The 17,620-nt window shown below is 37.6% G+C and overlaps 1 protein-coding gene across 4 annotated transcripts in view; it reads right to left on the bottom strand.

Annotated features, from left to right (window-relative positions):
* Positions 1–14: 14 nt before the first annotated feature.
* The window catches only part of bcas3 (BCAS3 microtubule associated cell migration factor), a 328,257-nt gene continuing 310,651 nt past the window's right edge, over positions 15–17,620 (bottom strand). For all 4 annotated transcript variants that reach the window (XM_028044826.1, XM_028044830.1, XM_028044829.1 and 1 more), the window contains one exon: positions 15–1,325. In XM_028044826.1, coding sequence (XP_027900627.1) covers positions 1,177–1,325 — 149 coding nt within the window. In that variant the 3' untranslated portion in view covers positions 15–1,176. The remainder of the gene's footprint in view (positions 1,326–17,620) is intronic.

Genomic DNA, 17,620 nt, shown 5'->3' with positions numbered 1-17,620 from the left:
GCAATCCACATAAAAACAGAAAAAAAGTTATCTACTTTTATTAAGCTTTTAATTAATGAATGCTGGGAAGCAAAGTTAGATTATTATCAACAGCAAATGTTTGCTCTCCAGTTTTTAGATCCATGGACTTCAGTCCACCTGATGACTATCATGCACAATATTGTCAGTTTGTAAATAATCCAATTTCTTTACATTAATTAAAAAAAAAAATTACAGGTAACAAATAAATCATGTTCCTCTATGCCAAAGGAAAAGCTATCAGGAGGAAAACACATTGCTCCAAACATCTACAGATTTTTCAAGATTTTGGTCAAAACATGTAAAACAAACTACAGAAGACTGAGTTCAGCGTGCAAAACCAGAATGTTCTACATGGAACGGCTGAGTGCAGCGGAGGGAATCCATCTTGATAAATTCAGAAACATATTTCAATTATACTGTAAACATCTAAATTACTTCTGCAATGTAGTAATAGTGTCATCTCATTACTGCATCTTTTGTAAAATGTAATTACATGAAAATCAAAGGCAAGAAGGGAGTAAATTCAATCAAAAACATTTAGCAAGGGGCCATGAAAGCAGCCACACACATTTAAACACGCACACACACACCCCCACACACACATTAACACAGAGAGAGAAAGGAAGGGGGAGGAGCTTTACATCACTGCCTGGAGTACGGTACATTTTTTTCTCCTTTTTTTCTTGCAGCCCAGAGGTGCTCCGTAAAAAATCAGCAACACACATTGAGGACGCTCAGCGGACTTAATGACAATGCAACAAGCAACAAGCAACAGGCAGGCTCAGACTATTCTGTGGGGCTGAGTTTAAAAAAAAAGTTAAAAATGTTTCCTGACTGTTCCCAGGTGGATCAGTGAATATGGGAAAAAATATTGGCTCTCAAAACACGTCTCCACTTGGATATTAGCTAACATGTGGGGGAAACAATAAAAGGTTTGTTATTTTATGAACATCACGGCATTAGAACTAGCTAATTAAAAGAAAAAAAAAATCAGCTAAAGCTTCACCAAACAACAGAATGTGAGTTTAGAATCTTGACCAGGTATCCAGCTGGGCTGCCTCTCATGTCCCACCAGCTGTGGGACAGCAGACAACAACAAACCCACATCTGATTCCCGCTGCTGTGGAACTTGTGTTGAGCAGGTGGGCCGAAGCTTCAGGGGAAGTTGGTGGGGAAGAGGCTGAGCGGCTGGCTCTCGTTGGTGGGCAGAGGGGAACGGTATCCTTCGAAGTTGCGTGGGATGCTACCGCTGGTGGAGCCTGAGCTGTTGCTCAGGGTCTCGATGCTGCCCTCCCTCTGCAGCTCTGCAGGAGACACAAACAGAAACCTGCTGTCAGCAGCACGGATTAAAGCTATAATACGTAACCTTTCTAAAAAATATTTTTTTTCTTATCTGTTGAAACAGACAGTATGAGACAGATAATCTGTGAATAAAAAATGGAGCTCCTCTGCCTTCTAGAAACAACCAGGAGGCGGGTCTTAGCGCTGTCAATCACAACTTCATGTAGTGCTGCTCATCCTCCCTCCGCCTTGTCCTCTTGGTCCGCGCTACGCCGAAGGCTAGTTAGCATGGCCACCGATAACAGCCAATGAATGTTTTTTCTGTAACAGTAAGTTGTTTCTCCATCATTAGCACATTTAGCAGCGAGTATGAGAGTTTGATTGACAGCACTAAGACCCTCCACCTGGCTCTGATTGCTTGGTTTTGCTCAGGAATGATACACATCTTCAGACAGCTACATTAGCATGGAAGAGGTGGAGGATAATCTGTGATCGTTTCACAGATTATCTGTCAGCATGTCGTGACATATTGTCATTTTATAAAAGTTATAAATTAGCTGCTAATGTTAGCCTTGGTAGCTAACAGTCAGTCTGAGTATTATCTCACTCAGACTGACTTACTCAGGAAAGTGTAATAAAATCACTACCATATTTTACTGAGGAAAAGAAAATGTTTATCAAAACAATGATGCAGGTGGGTCTTAATAATTGATAAGACAGAAAATACATGAGGCCCATCAGGCCAGCTTGATCTGAAACCAGGAAGATACGCTTGATTTACTTAAATATGTTTGGATTCTTAAAGTTTACTGCAATATATTGCAAGAAGAGAAAAATAATATTTTTAATTGCTTGATTGATAAACAATGTCGCACAACAAATAAGAAAATTATTTAATTAATGGCAATTTTAAACAAATCTGACTTATTAATAATGTTGAATTCAATCTGTTATTTCAGTCAGTTTTAAAATCAGTGCTTGTTTAGAAAACTGGACTATTAGTTTGAAACTATATTATAATAGTTATTAAAATTGGTGAATTCAGAAAAATAATACTTGGATTATTTCTTTAATTTTTCCCAATCAATCAATCAATCTGTGGTTGAGGTCAGATAACCTTGTGGTGAAGCTCATTTCAGCTACTTATTCATAACTTGTTTATTTCCTCAGAAATAAACAGAAATAAACGTTATTTCTTAATCCATAAACTCGTTTTATGGAGTTTTTCCCTTCGCTTCAGCTCCTTCTTGCCCATGATTAGGAGATAAATTGACAGAGTAAAAATCTGTCAGCTTTTCATATGTTGTCTTTGTGGTTCTTATGTAGCAAAAATCTACGTAAGAACCACAAAGAAAACGAGCTCATTGGACAGAGACGCAGCAGAGAGAAATGATTATTGCAACAAGTCTCCAGATTTTCATCTTAAAGATGGTGTAGATTTTCTCTCTGTAGCGTACATTGTTATCATAAATACCACTGTGGATCGTCCAAGCCGCTCTGGTCAAGATCTGATCATGAGGAATTAGTTACAGTTATTACAAGCTGTCAACCATATCAGTCGATGTGTGGATGAAATGCCGTGCGGCTAATGGAGGCGCAGTATTTAGACTGTGATGCATGCAGTGCATTGTGACGTCCAGCTGTGTTTAATCTCCTTCTGCTGCCGGCCACTCGGCTCACACTGGCTGCTGCAACGCAGTCACACACACCAACTAGCATCCGAGACTCAGCAGAACCGTCGTCTATAAATCAGGAGGACGATGTGATCACCAACGGCCATGAGATCAGAACACGTGGGTTTTGTCCACGGCACTTTGTCAAATTAACAGAACAAAACCACTGAATGCATCTGGATCTGCAGGCCCACATCAAGACCACTGACGAAAATTAACTTGGAGAAAAATGTCCTCTGAACATGAAAGTGATGAGAAGGCCCACTGATAATTAAGAGCATCAATAGTACTGGCATAACACTGAGGAAAGCTGGAAATATGTATTCAATACTCTAATTATGAGCTATTTATAAAATGAGCCATGCAGCCCAGTAGCTCTTGTGTGTCAAACTCAAGGACCGCAGGCCAAAACCGGCGCACCATAACAATTTATGTGGACCTCGAGCCTCTGGAGGGCCACAGAAATAGAACTTCAAGATAACACTTATGTGCTTATTATTTCATCAGTCAATCAAATCAGCTTTTATTTCTATGCTGCCAAATTGCATCAGTATGAAGTTTTAAAACATATTATTTAATTTTAAAACATACTGATCAAATGCAGACAAAGTTAAAATATTTTAAGTTTGTTAATACATTCTGCTGCAACTGGCCCCTTACAAATATCAGCAGTATGAAAGTTTTACATAAATTATAATGCAGCCATGTTGAAATTTGGCTCGGTTGCCCTGGCAACCACAGTTTTAAACAACAATTTTACCGTAGGCTGATATGGTAGCAATAAATGCAGATCATTTGTGTTGCTTTAGCACTCATGACCTAACATACATATGACACCTACTGGAGTGAGACTGATTAATAAAGAACAGTTTTTAAGCATACAGTGTTTGCTTTGTTTTATATCTAGAGGCCAGATCTCCAGAGAGCCCGCAGCATCATCAAGGAGCCCTCACACCCCGATCATCACCTCTTCAAACTCCTGCCCTCAGGGAGGGGCTTCAGGGCAATAAAGTCAAGAACAAAAAGAACAAGAAAAACTGTTTTTATCCAAACTGTTGTTACCCTGAACACGGCTAATTCATCTAAAACCTGATCTTATTTATTTATTTTTCCTTAACATCTCAGTTGGTCTATGTTTCTACTATGTTTTTATATTTATTGAGATATACTTATTTATTATTATTTTATTCAATTTGACTTGCCTTCGGGAGTTATGTTTTCTTTTGTGCTCAATGACAACAAAATGAATTCTGATTATGAAAAACTGTTAGTATTCATAACAGGAGAACCAATGTTTCAGATGAACACTGTGATGTTAACAATTCATTAAAATAACATAACAGATACTGCAACACAAGATCACTAAGATTCTCTCTACTGTCCACTCACCCAGAAATGAAAAAACAAAAAAGAGTACTAAATGGCTGAAAATCTTTTTAAAGTTACTTTAATAACATCAAACCACAGTACGGATTTAATATTTCCTGCTTATGTTGAGAGCTAATGTGGACACTGTATTTGGCAGGTCGGGTACACAGGAAGTGGGAGTTTCTCACTTGGGCTCAGAAACCCTCTTTCCAACCGTAGTATTATTATCCCAGCTCAGGCACCATGTGCCATGCTGTGGTGTTATCCCTGCCTGCTGCCAGCTCTTCCACCCCCACTGCTCTAATTCCCCCCAAAACAACACAGGGCCGTTACGTTGAAGTAATCCCAGGCGGAGGGGAACACTGTCCATTCAACAGCTTTGTTTCACTTAATATTAAGCCTTACCAGGCAAATGCAAGCTAATGGTTGAAAAAGCTAATAGCTGATAGTTTTACTATTAATAAATGTTCTGTTTGTAGAGCAATATGATTTCTTCTTATAAACCACAATGGACAAACATGTAACTGTATTCAAAGTCTAGAAATATAAATGATCTCTAAAGGTTAAATCTAATTTTCAGAGTTGCAGAGTACCAAAACAGAACAGATTGCTATAATTACTTATCATACATAACCAAGACAAAATAAGAGTAAGTTCATCCTAGAGATTTAGAAAAGAACGGACCAGTCAAGAGCTGCTAATCAATAAAGTTGATTGATGAATTATCTATAAAGAAGGAACGTTAGCAGTTTGCTGCTCTGGAACGTACCTGTGCTGTTAGCATAGAAATACATCAGCAGGAACTTTAGGGACACAACAGCTGCAATCAGCGGCTATTAATTCGGCTTTAGTCCAAAAGACTAAAGCCGTCGTAGCCGCTCATTCTCTAGCAAGAAAGTTTAAGAAGTTCAAAGTATTTAAGACAGGAGCGAATATTCCAGCAAATTCCCACTGGCATTAGACAGCGCAACACTCATAGAAATGCAAGGAGACAGTTTCCTGCCTCAAAAAACAATCATGCAGCACAACATAGGTTTGAAAAATTTTTATCGTCCTGATATGTGAAACCCTAGAATAGAAAGAGGGTATCATTTCTTTTTCCCATAACTGTAACTGTAGGAATATAGGTCATCTGTAATATTACCCTTTTTTTCCAGTGATGGCAACAACTAAGCAGAAATAAGAGTTTAGAGTGAGCCTCACCTCTGCAGCTCTGTCCCGCCTCTCTCCTGAGGGTCCTTGAGAAAGACTGAGTCTTGAAATGGTCCATTGTTTTTTTGTGTTTTACAAACTGAACTGACTTTAATTTCTACACAGAATAAATAAAAAGCCCAGTTAACTGTGCGCAACCTACCCAGGTTTTCTTCTTTGCCCACCACTAACCATGACTGCCACCACTTACCCTCCCAGCTTGCCTTTTCGCCAACCCCAGCTGGAGTCGCTTTGCTGTTCAATGTGTCATTGTTATTGTAGGTGCTGTAAGCTGCTGAACGCCCCAGCAAAGCCCCAAAGGCCCTTTCTAGTGCTCCCTAATCCACTTCATTGTGTGACGCCTACCAGCTATTCAACAAGTCTTAACCTCTCACGCCCCCAACACAATCCCAGAGTGCTCCCATGTTGGGGATATTTTCCTCTGGGACTCATGTTGCAAGGTAAAGCAATAAGGTTATTTACTACATGGTTTTGTGTGATGTGATGCGTAGATAATGCTGATCTGGAGAGAGACCAGGGTAGGCATGGAAACTACTGTCAGGTTTAGCTGATATGGGATTTAAAAGAGATTGGATGGTTTTGAGCTGACAAATATTTTGTGCTTCTGTTTGAGAGGTTTATCCTGAAAAATGCCAAAACACAGAACACTTGAAACATGAAAGCTAATAGAAGAATCTAAGATGGGGTTTTCTAACTGTAATATAAACGATGACGGTACATTTCATCTCCTTTAAGACACAGAAACAGGAAGACTCGTATCCCCGCGAGTCTTCCTGTGCATAGTCAAATCCGCGCACTCTTTCTATCTGTTCCAAGAAGCCATTATGCAGCTGCCTGCCACACTGAAGAAGAAAATACAAGTAAATACAAGATGCAGAGCTTGATATTAGGCAGGTTATTCAGGTCAGGCTATGATATCTGCAGGAGAGACAGCTCTGCTCTCTGCTTTGTTGAGTTAAATAAACATTTTTGTATTTTTTGGGGAAAAGATTTTACAGAATTTGAGATGTATAAAAATACAGCAGCACTTTCTTTCCACATCAGTCAATAAGAACAGAGGGGACGGTCCGAAATGCTTTGGCTGTGAACAGGCCTTAATCCTCTTACTCTCTCACACAAACACACAGGCGCCAGTATACACACTTTCATTTTCATACAAACACACAAGCTAAATCATCCCTCGAATGCAAACTAAAACAAACTGTGCAGTTGTGGGTAAGAAAAGTCTGATTTCTGAGGTGGACCAGAATTCCTGATTCTGTACATGTCAGTGTTCCAGTATAGTAAAAGTAAAATGGTTCATTTTAACACTATGCATATTGTATTAATGCAGAGATGGACATGATGATGTTAGCAGAGCTTTATAATATAGACTGACGGGGTAAGATACGGTTTAACCCCAACACTGAGACTATTGTCATTTGTGAGCTCAATGCTTCCTGAAGGTAAGGTCAGGAATTCCCAGTGGGGTTGGATGTGTGGTGTGGGTGTGAGGCTGATCCAGAGATGAGAATTAAAACTATAAATAACATTTATAGTTATTGATAAATGTTGCAATAACTTACAAAGAGCAGATATGAAATGCTAAAAATATTAGAACTGTTATTAAACCACTCTGCTTGTCTTTCTTTAATTTACTTAAAACCAACATTAGCCAGAGTCACAAGTCTCTGCCACTCTTACTCTGTGAGACAAAAACTGAAAAGGTTTGGTGATAAATATTTTATGACGAGTAAGGCTGCGAAGCATTAAGAAACTTTGAGCATATTTATGCATAACCAGATGGAAAGAGTTCACTATTCTGACCATAAACCGTGAACAAGTCTTTAGGGTAAGATTAGACTGAACTAATGAATCTCCTGTCCCACAAACTGTCCTCTTACGGTTCTTCAAGGAAGATGACTATGAAGCAGTAATCACCCTATCATAGAAAACTTTATTCATACTGATAATCATCTGAGAGTTGAAGGATACTAACAGAACCAAAATATTTATTTCCTCTTTCATTCTTCAAAGCAACATTTGAAGAATTCTTCATCAGTCTCAAAATAAAAGCCCACACAGAAAGCACTTTATAAAACGATGGTGAGCATTCTGTCGTGTTGACGTGAAACAAAGTTCTAACTCTAAACTAAGCAAGGCAGCTTCATTCTATCCTTCCTATGTGTAACAGGAACTGGGGTGGGGGTGGTAACCCATGGTGATAGTATTCTACTTATCCCAGCTGATTGTTTTTGTGTTATGACTTTAATCCCATCGTTGGCTCCAGCTTCCTCTGATTAGTGTCCTCTCATCCAAGTCCAACACCCCAGTGAAGCTCATACACATAACTGCTAATCTAAAAAGATTCAGAAGCAAACATCTGTTGGGCTATATCTGGATTTTTCTCAACTTGAAAACTCCAGGTGATTAGGACATATTTATATACAGTACATACATATGTATTTTGAATCAACTTACAGTATTTTACCTGGGAATAATTGTAACATAATTTGGTGCATCTTACATTTGGTAACTTCAAAAAAACTACTAGTATAAAATGTTAATATAAAAGCTTAAATTAAAAAATACCTCAATTTCCAGACTATGAGCCACTGCTTTTGTCACAAGCTTTGAACACTGAGATATGCTAATACATGGATTTATGTCAAAGAGTTTCAAAAGGCTGGACTGCTGTGTGATGAAGGAGACACATGACATTTAAAGAAACAACTACAGAGAGACCATGGAAGTGTGTGTGAGGCGGTTCAATTCACACACTGAAGAAGACAACTTTAGTGGTTTTTGTGAGCAGGAGGAAGATGAAGATAGCATTTTATGACTTTTCCTGCCAGACTACTGGATGTTTTTTTTAAGCAGCCGTGTCACAGGCAATGTTCAGCAAAAACAATTATGGTACATAAAGAATTTACAATATGTAGCAGGTTACTGCTACATATTTCAGTAAAAGTTGAAAAAAAAAATGTATGCGTAAATATCTTATGCTACAATGTGGACACAGCTTATAGACAAGTGTAGCATATATACTGTATATATATACAGTACAGACCAAAAGTTTGGACACACCTTTTAATTCAATGAGTTTCCTTTATTTTCATGACTATTGACATTGTAGATTCACACTGAAGGCATCAAAACTATGAATAACACATGTGGAAATATGCATTAAACAAAAAAGTGTAAAACAACTGAAAATAGCCCTTATATTCTAGTTTCTTCAAAGTAGCAACCTTTTGCTGTGATTCCTGCTTTGCACACACTCTGCATTTTCTTGATGAGCTTCAAGAGGTAGTCACCTGAAATGGTTTTCACTTCATAGGTCAACCTGCCCTGTCAGGTTAATAAGTGGGATTTCTTGCCTTATAAATAGTCATGAAAACAAAGAAAACCCATTGAATTAGAAGGTGTGTCCAAACTTTTGGTCTGTACTGTGTACAGTATATATATATATATATATATATATATATATATATATATATATATATATATATATATATATATATACTGTAACAGTATATATATATAATTGTTACTCATGAAAAAAGTTGCTTTTTCTTTCAAAGTTTGTGGATGTGGCTTATATTGGGAGGGCTCAGTAGTCTGGAAATTATGGTACTTTACATGAAATATTGACATACTACTATTCTCAGTAAAAAGTACAAGCAAATTCATATACATGACAAATGATAGGACGATGACTAGAATTTGTGATTTCCATACAATTATTCATTTTGTGTAATGCATCAAGGTTCCTGAGAGATATGCATCACCAGCAGTCAATGCACCAGAGACAGGGGACACCAAGGGACACGACCTGTCCATCAAAGGACAATACAGAGACAAAATACTTTACACATCTACTCATACAAATTTTAGAAGTCAACGATGAGCGTGAATATTTTAGGACTGGGGATGTGAACGCAAACCAACATGTGGACTTTCATGACAGCTGCTTTTCTCAATATTTCAGTCACAGTCCTTTCATTTTCCTTTTTCATTTTATATTGGATAGTTTCTGTACATGAGTTTCAAAGTTAAAATAAATTAGAAAACATTACTTCTCCCAGTTAAGACAGTTTCTTATTAATGGGTCAAGGTTTACTTTATATGAAACTGTTTCTGTTTTTACAACACAGCAGGCTGCTGACATTTGGCTATTTTGCAGCTGTTTAAATTTCAAATTGTTGCAAAGATTAAGAGTTCTGAAAGACCATGCAACCTGACAGTAGTTCCAGGAAATTAAATGAGACATCGTCCTTTCAAACAAAATGCATTGTCTCCTAAGATATCCTGTAGCGATCCCAGGTGATGTATTTGATCTTTGATCATACTGATCCCACAGTCAGTCCACTAGATGCTACTCTTTGCTGCAGTTCTTTATCAGAGAGTTTCTGAGATTGTGAGACTGCATGGTGGCCAGATAAACACGAACCTCATCCAGGCCAGTGCCTAAGGGTGTGTTTGAATTCAGGGGCTACATCCTGCAGAGGATCTGGCCTTCATCGACCAGAAGAGAGCAGCTATGAAATCGAATGCCCAGAAGTCTGCAACCTTTGCAACCTAATGAAACATTTTTGCTTTCAGACCAGAAAAATAAAACTTGCTTAGAGCTGCTACTGTCACATGACTCTTATTATAAGACAAATTATAATATTAGGTACATAGCTACTTTAGTAAATTTGGTATCATCCTTAAAGAACAAGTATTTCTATATTTAGAATTAAATAGAGTTAAAACTAACATTTTCCAAGGATGTGGGATAGAAACTTATGTCAAAAAGCCATGTAAGATTCCAATAAAACACCACACAAAAACTGATCTGAAAACATATTATTGTTATTTTTAGTGTCATTCTTTGTGAAAATTCAATGTCCATGGTCTCCTTTAGATTTATCCCCATGCATGTCCTGTCTCCTAGCAGCAATGATGACGCCAAACATGGCAAAATAGAGCTCAAAATCTTGCAGAGTTTTAAAAAAAATCTATAATTAATTTAATCATTTTATTTATTAAAATTGACAAGTTGATCATAAAACGTTTTGGGGACAAAAATGATACTACACACGTCTGCATATGATAAAAGTCTAGCAACACAATCACCATAAGATTTTAGCTTTTGAACAGCTAATTTTAATATACCTATGCTTAAATCTCATCCGCCATTGTTTAGAAGAACAGAAATTCCCTGTTCAAAACACAATGAATCTCGGGATGCTGAGAAAGACACACCAGACGCATCCTTCAAATCGGACAGATTTCATTGAATTGCTGTGAGACATAGTTGGCCTTCAAATGCAGCCTTCCAATGATACAGCACCTGAATTTGGACACACTAAGAGAAATGGGCCTCTGTGTCACATCATAGTCACACCACAGAGAAACAGTGATGGTTTATTGCTTAGAATTTAATGGGAAATATGCAAAAGTAAAGTATAAAGTAAACAAAATACTTCAGTTGCATGTATTTTGTAGAAACTTAGTAGATGTGCCAACAGTTAGGCCACTGGAGGTTTTGTAAAAAATAATTTCTTGCTTAGAGATTTGACCACCTGAATGTTTTGTTTAATAAAGACTGGATTTTTCTAAAGCTTCAACATGAAATTTGGCAATCAATTGAAAAAAATATCTTCAAGCACTAAAAGGGAAACCAAATTTTCCACATGCCAGAACATCTTTGACACTCTGTTACATCCCCTTCATCCCCCTCTAAGCATTGCCAAAGACTTTTAGCTGAAGAGGCGCTTCTTTGTAAATATTTGAAGTGTGTACACTTTGCAAAACGTCACTTTTGCAACCAAAACAGTGCAGCCAGTTGCAACATACAGACTGAGAGTCATCTAACTGCCTAGGTAGTCCACTTTAATATGATCAAATATTCACAAAATATTTTACATTTTAATAATAAATAATCTTTCATGTACAAAGCTCACTAAACCAGCCATACAAATAAAGCCTTTCTCAAGTATCATCTATATTATGGATGTTCTAAACATATCAAGGTTATTATGTGAGCTCTTGCTCTGCACAATCCTTAGAAAGCTGTCCAGTTGGACGACTGAGTCCACATCAGAGGAAAAGCTCATTAATATCTACCGGAGATCATCCTGATGGACTGTGAAAAGCCAGGCTTAACACACCCTTCTGTGTAAAGGACACAGAAGACCCCAACCCCTCACACACATACTGTAAACTGTATATCAGCAAATATGACAGCTGCAGGCAGACATACAGGATATTCAAAGGCATCATTACAAGATATTTAAAAAATTGAGATGTAGTGTACTGGAATTATTATTATTCCATACAATTCCACAATATACTGACCTCTGAACTTTTTAATGCTTTGTCTCTTATCACACAGTCTATAAGTCTTATATGTGTTGGCTTCATATTACTTCTTTGAGTTTCAAAAGACTTTGAGCTTTAGTCAGAACACTTTTGTCATGAGGAAAGTCTTCACCTTCCGCCATCCCTGCAAGACGCTGCTAGACGTAGTTGGTGGAAATGTCGTTAGATTTGCTGGTGCAGAACTGCCAGGCTACATTTTCCTAATTTTTCTTCATCTTATAATTCAGCACCACATGTAGCAGTACACTAACCTCGTTGTTGGTTCAAGCTAGCGTGGGTGGAGTTGCTGCCATTTTCAATTTTACCGTTTCCAAACTTAGGAGTGGAGGTTAGGAATCAAAATGCAGAGTCATAGTGTCTCTGGGATGATTCAAGGTGACTTGGAGGTCTCGTCTAATGGTGGAACTTTACCTTAACATCCAAAAGTACCACCACTTTCCAGACAGCTGTTTTGTGTAAACAAGGCTTAAAGGCACCGCTAAGGCTACTATGCTAACACCTAAATGATGTTCCACCAGTCTACACATCCTGAGACCAATCACAGCGCTTTAAAGTATGACAAGCAAGACAGCAGCACCGTTGAGCAGTATATGGACAAGCTTCGCACTGAGACTGCATGATGGACGGCCTACTGCTTGAACTTCACAGGCCAGCAGCTAATGCCATGAATCATGATAGTCAACAGGTTCTGTGATTAAGGAAAAAGTGAAAAAGAAAATAAGTGATCGATGGGAGCACTTCAGGCCCCTGAGCAGAAACTTACTCCTCATCTTCTCAGACCATTTATTCCAAGCCTTACCAGTTCCATACACTCAGCTGACCACAGCTTTCCCAGCAGCTGCTCATTAAAGTGTGTTATAAAGGGTGAAAACAACAGGCCGGGACACTCCTGACACTCTATGTAGGCCGCTTTGAATTAGGCCTCTAATGAAAAACTAGTGGTGACTGAGACTTTGACTGGATACTTGCTGGGAGTAGACTGGCAGCCGCCTCTCCACTGGACATGTTTGGAGCTGCTTTTATTACTGCTCTTAGGCAAGAGCCAAGAGAGAGCAACAGCAAACTGCTAAATCAACTGGTTGTGGAAACAAAGAATATGGGAGAAAAAGATGTTGCATGAACAAGATAATACATGTAACTAACTAGATTACAGAAACATACTAAAGTTAATAAAGGCAGATAAGAACATCTGGTGACAACTAATGGCAATAATATAGATGCCTGTGGCAAACACTGAGTTATTATAACCTATATAATCTTACTATGCTGATTGTCTGTTTTTCTGCCCAGTAAATGAGTTCTGTTACTAATGGTAGTGGTTCTCTGAAAAGTCATTACTGACACCTCTGAGTGCAGCAACCATCACCAGAAGTCCTACAGGGTGAGAAGCATAAGGAGACAAATTTCCACTTGGGCTGTAAAGGTCAACCAACTCCATAAAAATTAAAAACATGTGCAGACCTTTAAATTAAAATGATGAACGGTCTACACTTTTTAAGCACCTTTTTGACCTCACCTTGGTTTTTAAGTGGCATTGCAATGTGTTTCTTATTCAACCGTTCATCCACATACACATACTACTTTTTCCTAGTTTTGCATCCATGTTGAATTTGTAAGTATATCCCAGCAGCTGTTAAACATCATAACCATCACTGGTGCCAACAAAATCAATATGTGTTAACATACATGCTGGCATTTGGACAATCATCTACTGTTCCTACTCATTTTTAAATAACAATTCTGCTGTGGTTACACAAGTGCACTAATATACTGTATTGCAAATAGTCTGTATCATTTTTATTTTAATGTTAAATACATATGCACATTATGTACATTTTTGAATAGTGAGCCGACAAAGCTGCACATGCCTTGGATAGTCTGGTATTACTATTTCTAATAACCACACAGTATATTGTGTTATTGTCTTGTATAGTATATTATTTTTATCATTAATCTTGATTTTATGTATTGTTTTTAACACTAACTGTTTGTTTGTGTGAGCCTTTCTATTTGCTGATGTTACACCTGAGTTTCCCCTGTGGGGAACAATAAAGGCTGTTTCTATTCTATAATACTCTGAACTTTTGACTGCACTTCTGCCTTCATGATGATTTGAAATGCTCTTTAAAAAACATTGCTTTAGTTGCGTTTCTTTTTTGCTGCACAATCTTAGCAGCTACTTTGATAAATAGATTATGGACATAAGTTATTTCTGGATCCAAACACAGGTTTTCCTTTTGAATTTTGTTCTGTGATGTAAAGTTACAAAACCATATTTGGCCATATTTAACTTGATTTTAACAATCAGTAACTAAACTAAAGCACTGTTTTACCACTGTTCCAATGCATGCAGGATAATTTGCCCTCTAATGATTTTTGCCACCCACCTGTCATCCATCTTAAGGGTAAGTGAGTTTGGGAAGATTTTTGTTTCTTCCGTTTTTAGGAAAAATAAAACTCATAAAGCTAACACAAGCTTTTTCAAATCATGAACATCAACAGTATTCACATCCAAAGAGTTCCTCTTGTGTAAGCATTTAATGAAAAAAAAAACTGCTTATGGAGGATTAGACTAGTGAAGCATCTAGACCCAGTCACACACACGCCCACACATATATATAGCTGGATATCATCTGACAGGCATGTTGGGAAAAGCCTGTCAGTGGCTTTGGACAGGAGGGCTGGTCTAAGCTGAAAAAGGATGCTGGTGTTGGTGTCCGTTGAGAAAACTGATGGACAGCACAGTGTCAGGAGATTGTCGCTCCTCATCACATCACATAACAGATCCGACCCACAACAATATGCCGAGCCAAGCTGCACACTGTGTTTGGAAGAAGGACATAGAAACAAGTCTGACACAAGTCCTGAAGTCCAGCCAGGTTCACTTCTGTAGCTAACCTGGTTAGAAGGACGGCTGTGTAACGCATGAGAACTTGGAGAAATGCAACAAATTAGGACAATGCATTGTAACAAATAATAAGTAATAATAATAAAAAAAACAAACAAAACTGATTTAGTCTAAAGAGAGGTCATATTGAACTAGCAGTAACTGATTCTATAAGGAACCGCTACCAGGCCCGGCTTGTGGCAATGGCAGTATAGGCAAATGCTAAAGGCGCAAACAGACCAGTCAAAAACAAACCACTGATAATTTCCACTGAATACTGAAAAGGCTTTAAATCACTTATCACAAGCAATATTTCTAGTAAAAAAAAAAAACACAAACAGATCAATAAATAATTTAGGACTGAACTATGTTTATCTGTCCTGGATTCTCACTACAACATACACACATACTCACGGACCTCTGAGATGCTTTTCATGGAGGGAAGTGTGAAACCAGAGCAGCAAAATATGAAAGCAAACCCTTGTAGATTTACTGAGCTGGTTAGAAGAACAAGGATCCATCAGGTACAACATCAACATTCTGTAGATACTTATGAGCAGCAACCACCTGTATTTAATAAACGAGCTCACAGGGTGAGTCAATTAGACCATATTTCAGTTGGTGACTTTAAAGAAACTAAACCCTTTGGAAGACTGAAGGTAGATAGCCTGCACACTGCAAAGCAAAAAATCAATTACATAGTTTGTCACTGAGCTGAAATAAACAAAGTTCAACATGAAGAAGGCAGCTTTTAATCTAAGATTTCAACCTAAAGAACATGGCTGCCTTTATATGAACTTGTGGTTCTTTTGAGGAGGTTAAATATCACTAGAGAAAAGCAAGAGGACCTGGAACACTACGCATTCATCGAGATGTCAAAAGCTTGGATAAAGGAACTACTTAAAGACATACTCTATGTATAAATCAACATGTTTCTCTCTCAGTAATGCACAGAAAAGCTCCTAAGGGCTTCTTGTTATGATAAGAACTAAGGATAAGTACAGAAGTCTATAGAAGAACCATATTTGCAGAAGAATACAAGATCAGCTAGAGCAGAGTTGAATTTTAATCCAGATAACATGCTAAGACTTTGCTCAGAAATCTTGTAAAAATATTCAATTGCATTTTTGAGGAAAAGAAATAAACCCACAACATCATAGGTTCTACGCCATACTTGACTGGGAATATTTTGTGCTTTTTTTAAATAGTCACTCTTGGTTTTACAAAGAACAGACACAAATAAGAACAAAAATCACATTTCTGGATTTTGTACAATCAATCAAATTACAGTCAGTCTGTGCCAGATTATTCTACTCATTATTTCAATCATTTTTGCTCATTTCCTGATTACTGAAATAGACATCCTTCTATTGCTTCTGTTTGCATCTGAGTGATGTGGAGTGGAAAGGAGAGATAATGTTATCTTTGTAGTTCAGCATCATGCAGATGATTTCATACATCTGCTCTAATTGTTTTAATGTGGTTTAAACATGGGTGAGCTTTCATCTTGGACACATGACAGTGGATAACCTCAGTTCAGTCACACTCAGCGATTTTTATTAGTTCAAATAGCAGAAACAATAGCAGAGGAATATTTTATATCATAATATTTTGTAACCAGTTTCTCAGAAATTCTAGACCTGAACCAACTGATGTGCAGTTAAATCCACAGGTTGCCCATAAGGTCATAAAAATAAGAATAATAATAAAAACACAAAATGTGATTTTTCTGTTGATTCTCTGAGGTTGCTTTTAGTTCAACAACAGGGAAGATGGCAAAAGTGACATAAACTCACTACAGGTTCTAAGAACCACTATTGATACCTGTGCTACATTTAGAGAACCATTCCTCCATACTTTGTGTTGGGGTTAAAATACCCGCTTACATTACTGAACATATCTATCTCTGCCCAGACCTTTGAGCAAACAAAGAACAAAATATGGAACATACTGCCACCTCCCCAGACAACATTTGTGAAGCCTTACTTTCTGTCACTGTGTTGTTACTTCTGATTCTATAATAGGGAATATTTGTTTCATTCATTATAAAATCACGAAACATTCAAGACAAACATCAGGAATATTTAATAAGAATGCTAAATATGAGACTAGGTTCATGTGTGTAGGGGAATGCTTTTGCCAAGCTCAGCTTAGATGCTTCTCCATCATGCATCCTTTCACTTATTTATGACTCCATGTTTTATTGATACACACACCGCTTTATGCAGGGTTATGTCAGGAAACATTGGTTTTATGTGATACATATTTATACATGAAAGTCAAAGTGATATGATGTTAACAGGATATGTGTTCACACGTTGGGGAAAGACGGGGATGGGTAGTCACATTATCTGACTGCAGTTAAGGTTAATGTTATTGCTTTACAAAATGGAACTACTTAGATCATGTTTACATTATATTTCTCAATGACTAGTAGTAATCCATCTTCCTACTGTTTATCTCAGAGTCCTGTTCATCAAAGCTCTCATCATTATCATCATCAGATTAATTACTCTCATATTATCTCTTCAGTAGACTGATCATACCAGCTACAACCATAACCTCTATTGCTCCATATCTTCCTCCACCTTATATTTTTTTTCAAACTCTCCTGTGCTCAGTTCTACATTTTTACCACTTCTCTTTCTCCTGTAGTGTGATTTTCTATGTCTTCCAACCCAAACTAACAGTGTTGTCAGTGAAGGTGTTTTTTTTTCTTTAGCACAAATTTGGGTCAGCTGTATATTTATGGAGCCCTCATGACCTCACAATGATAAGTGTGTTAGATAATAGATGGATGAATGAATGTGTATTCATGTTATCATGAAAC

Source organism: Xiphophorus couchianus, chromosome 18 (genome assembly GCF_001444195.1).
Source record: "Xiphophorus couchianus chromosome 18, X_couchianus-1.0, whole genome shotgun sequence".
NCBI classification, from domain to species: domain Eukaryota; kingdom Metazoa; phylum Chordata; class Actinopteri; order Cyprinodontiformes; family Poeciliidae; genus Xiphophorus; species Xiphophorus couchianus.
Note: the sequence above shows the minus strand (reverse complement) of the source record. Positions and strands in the feature narration are given on the sequence as shown.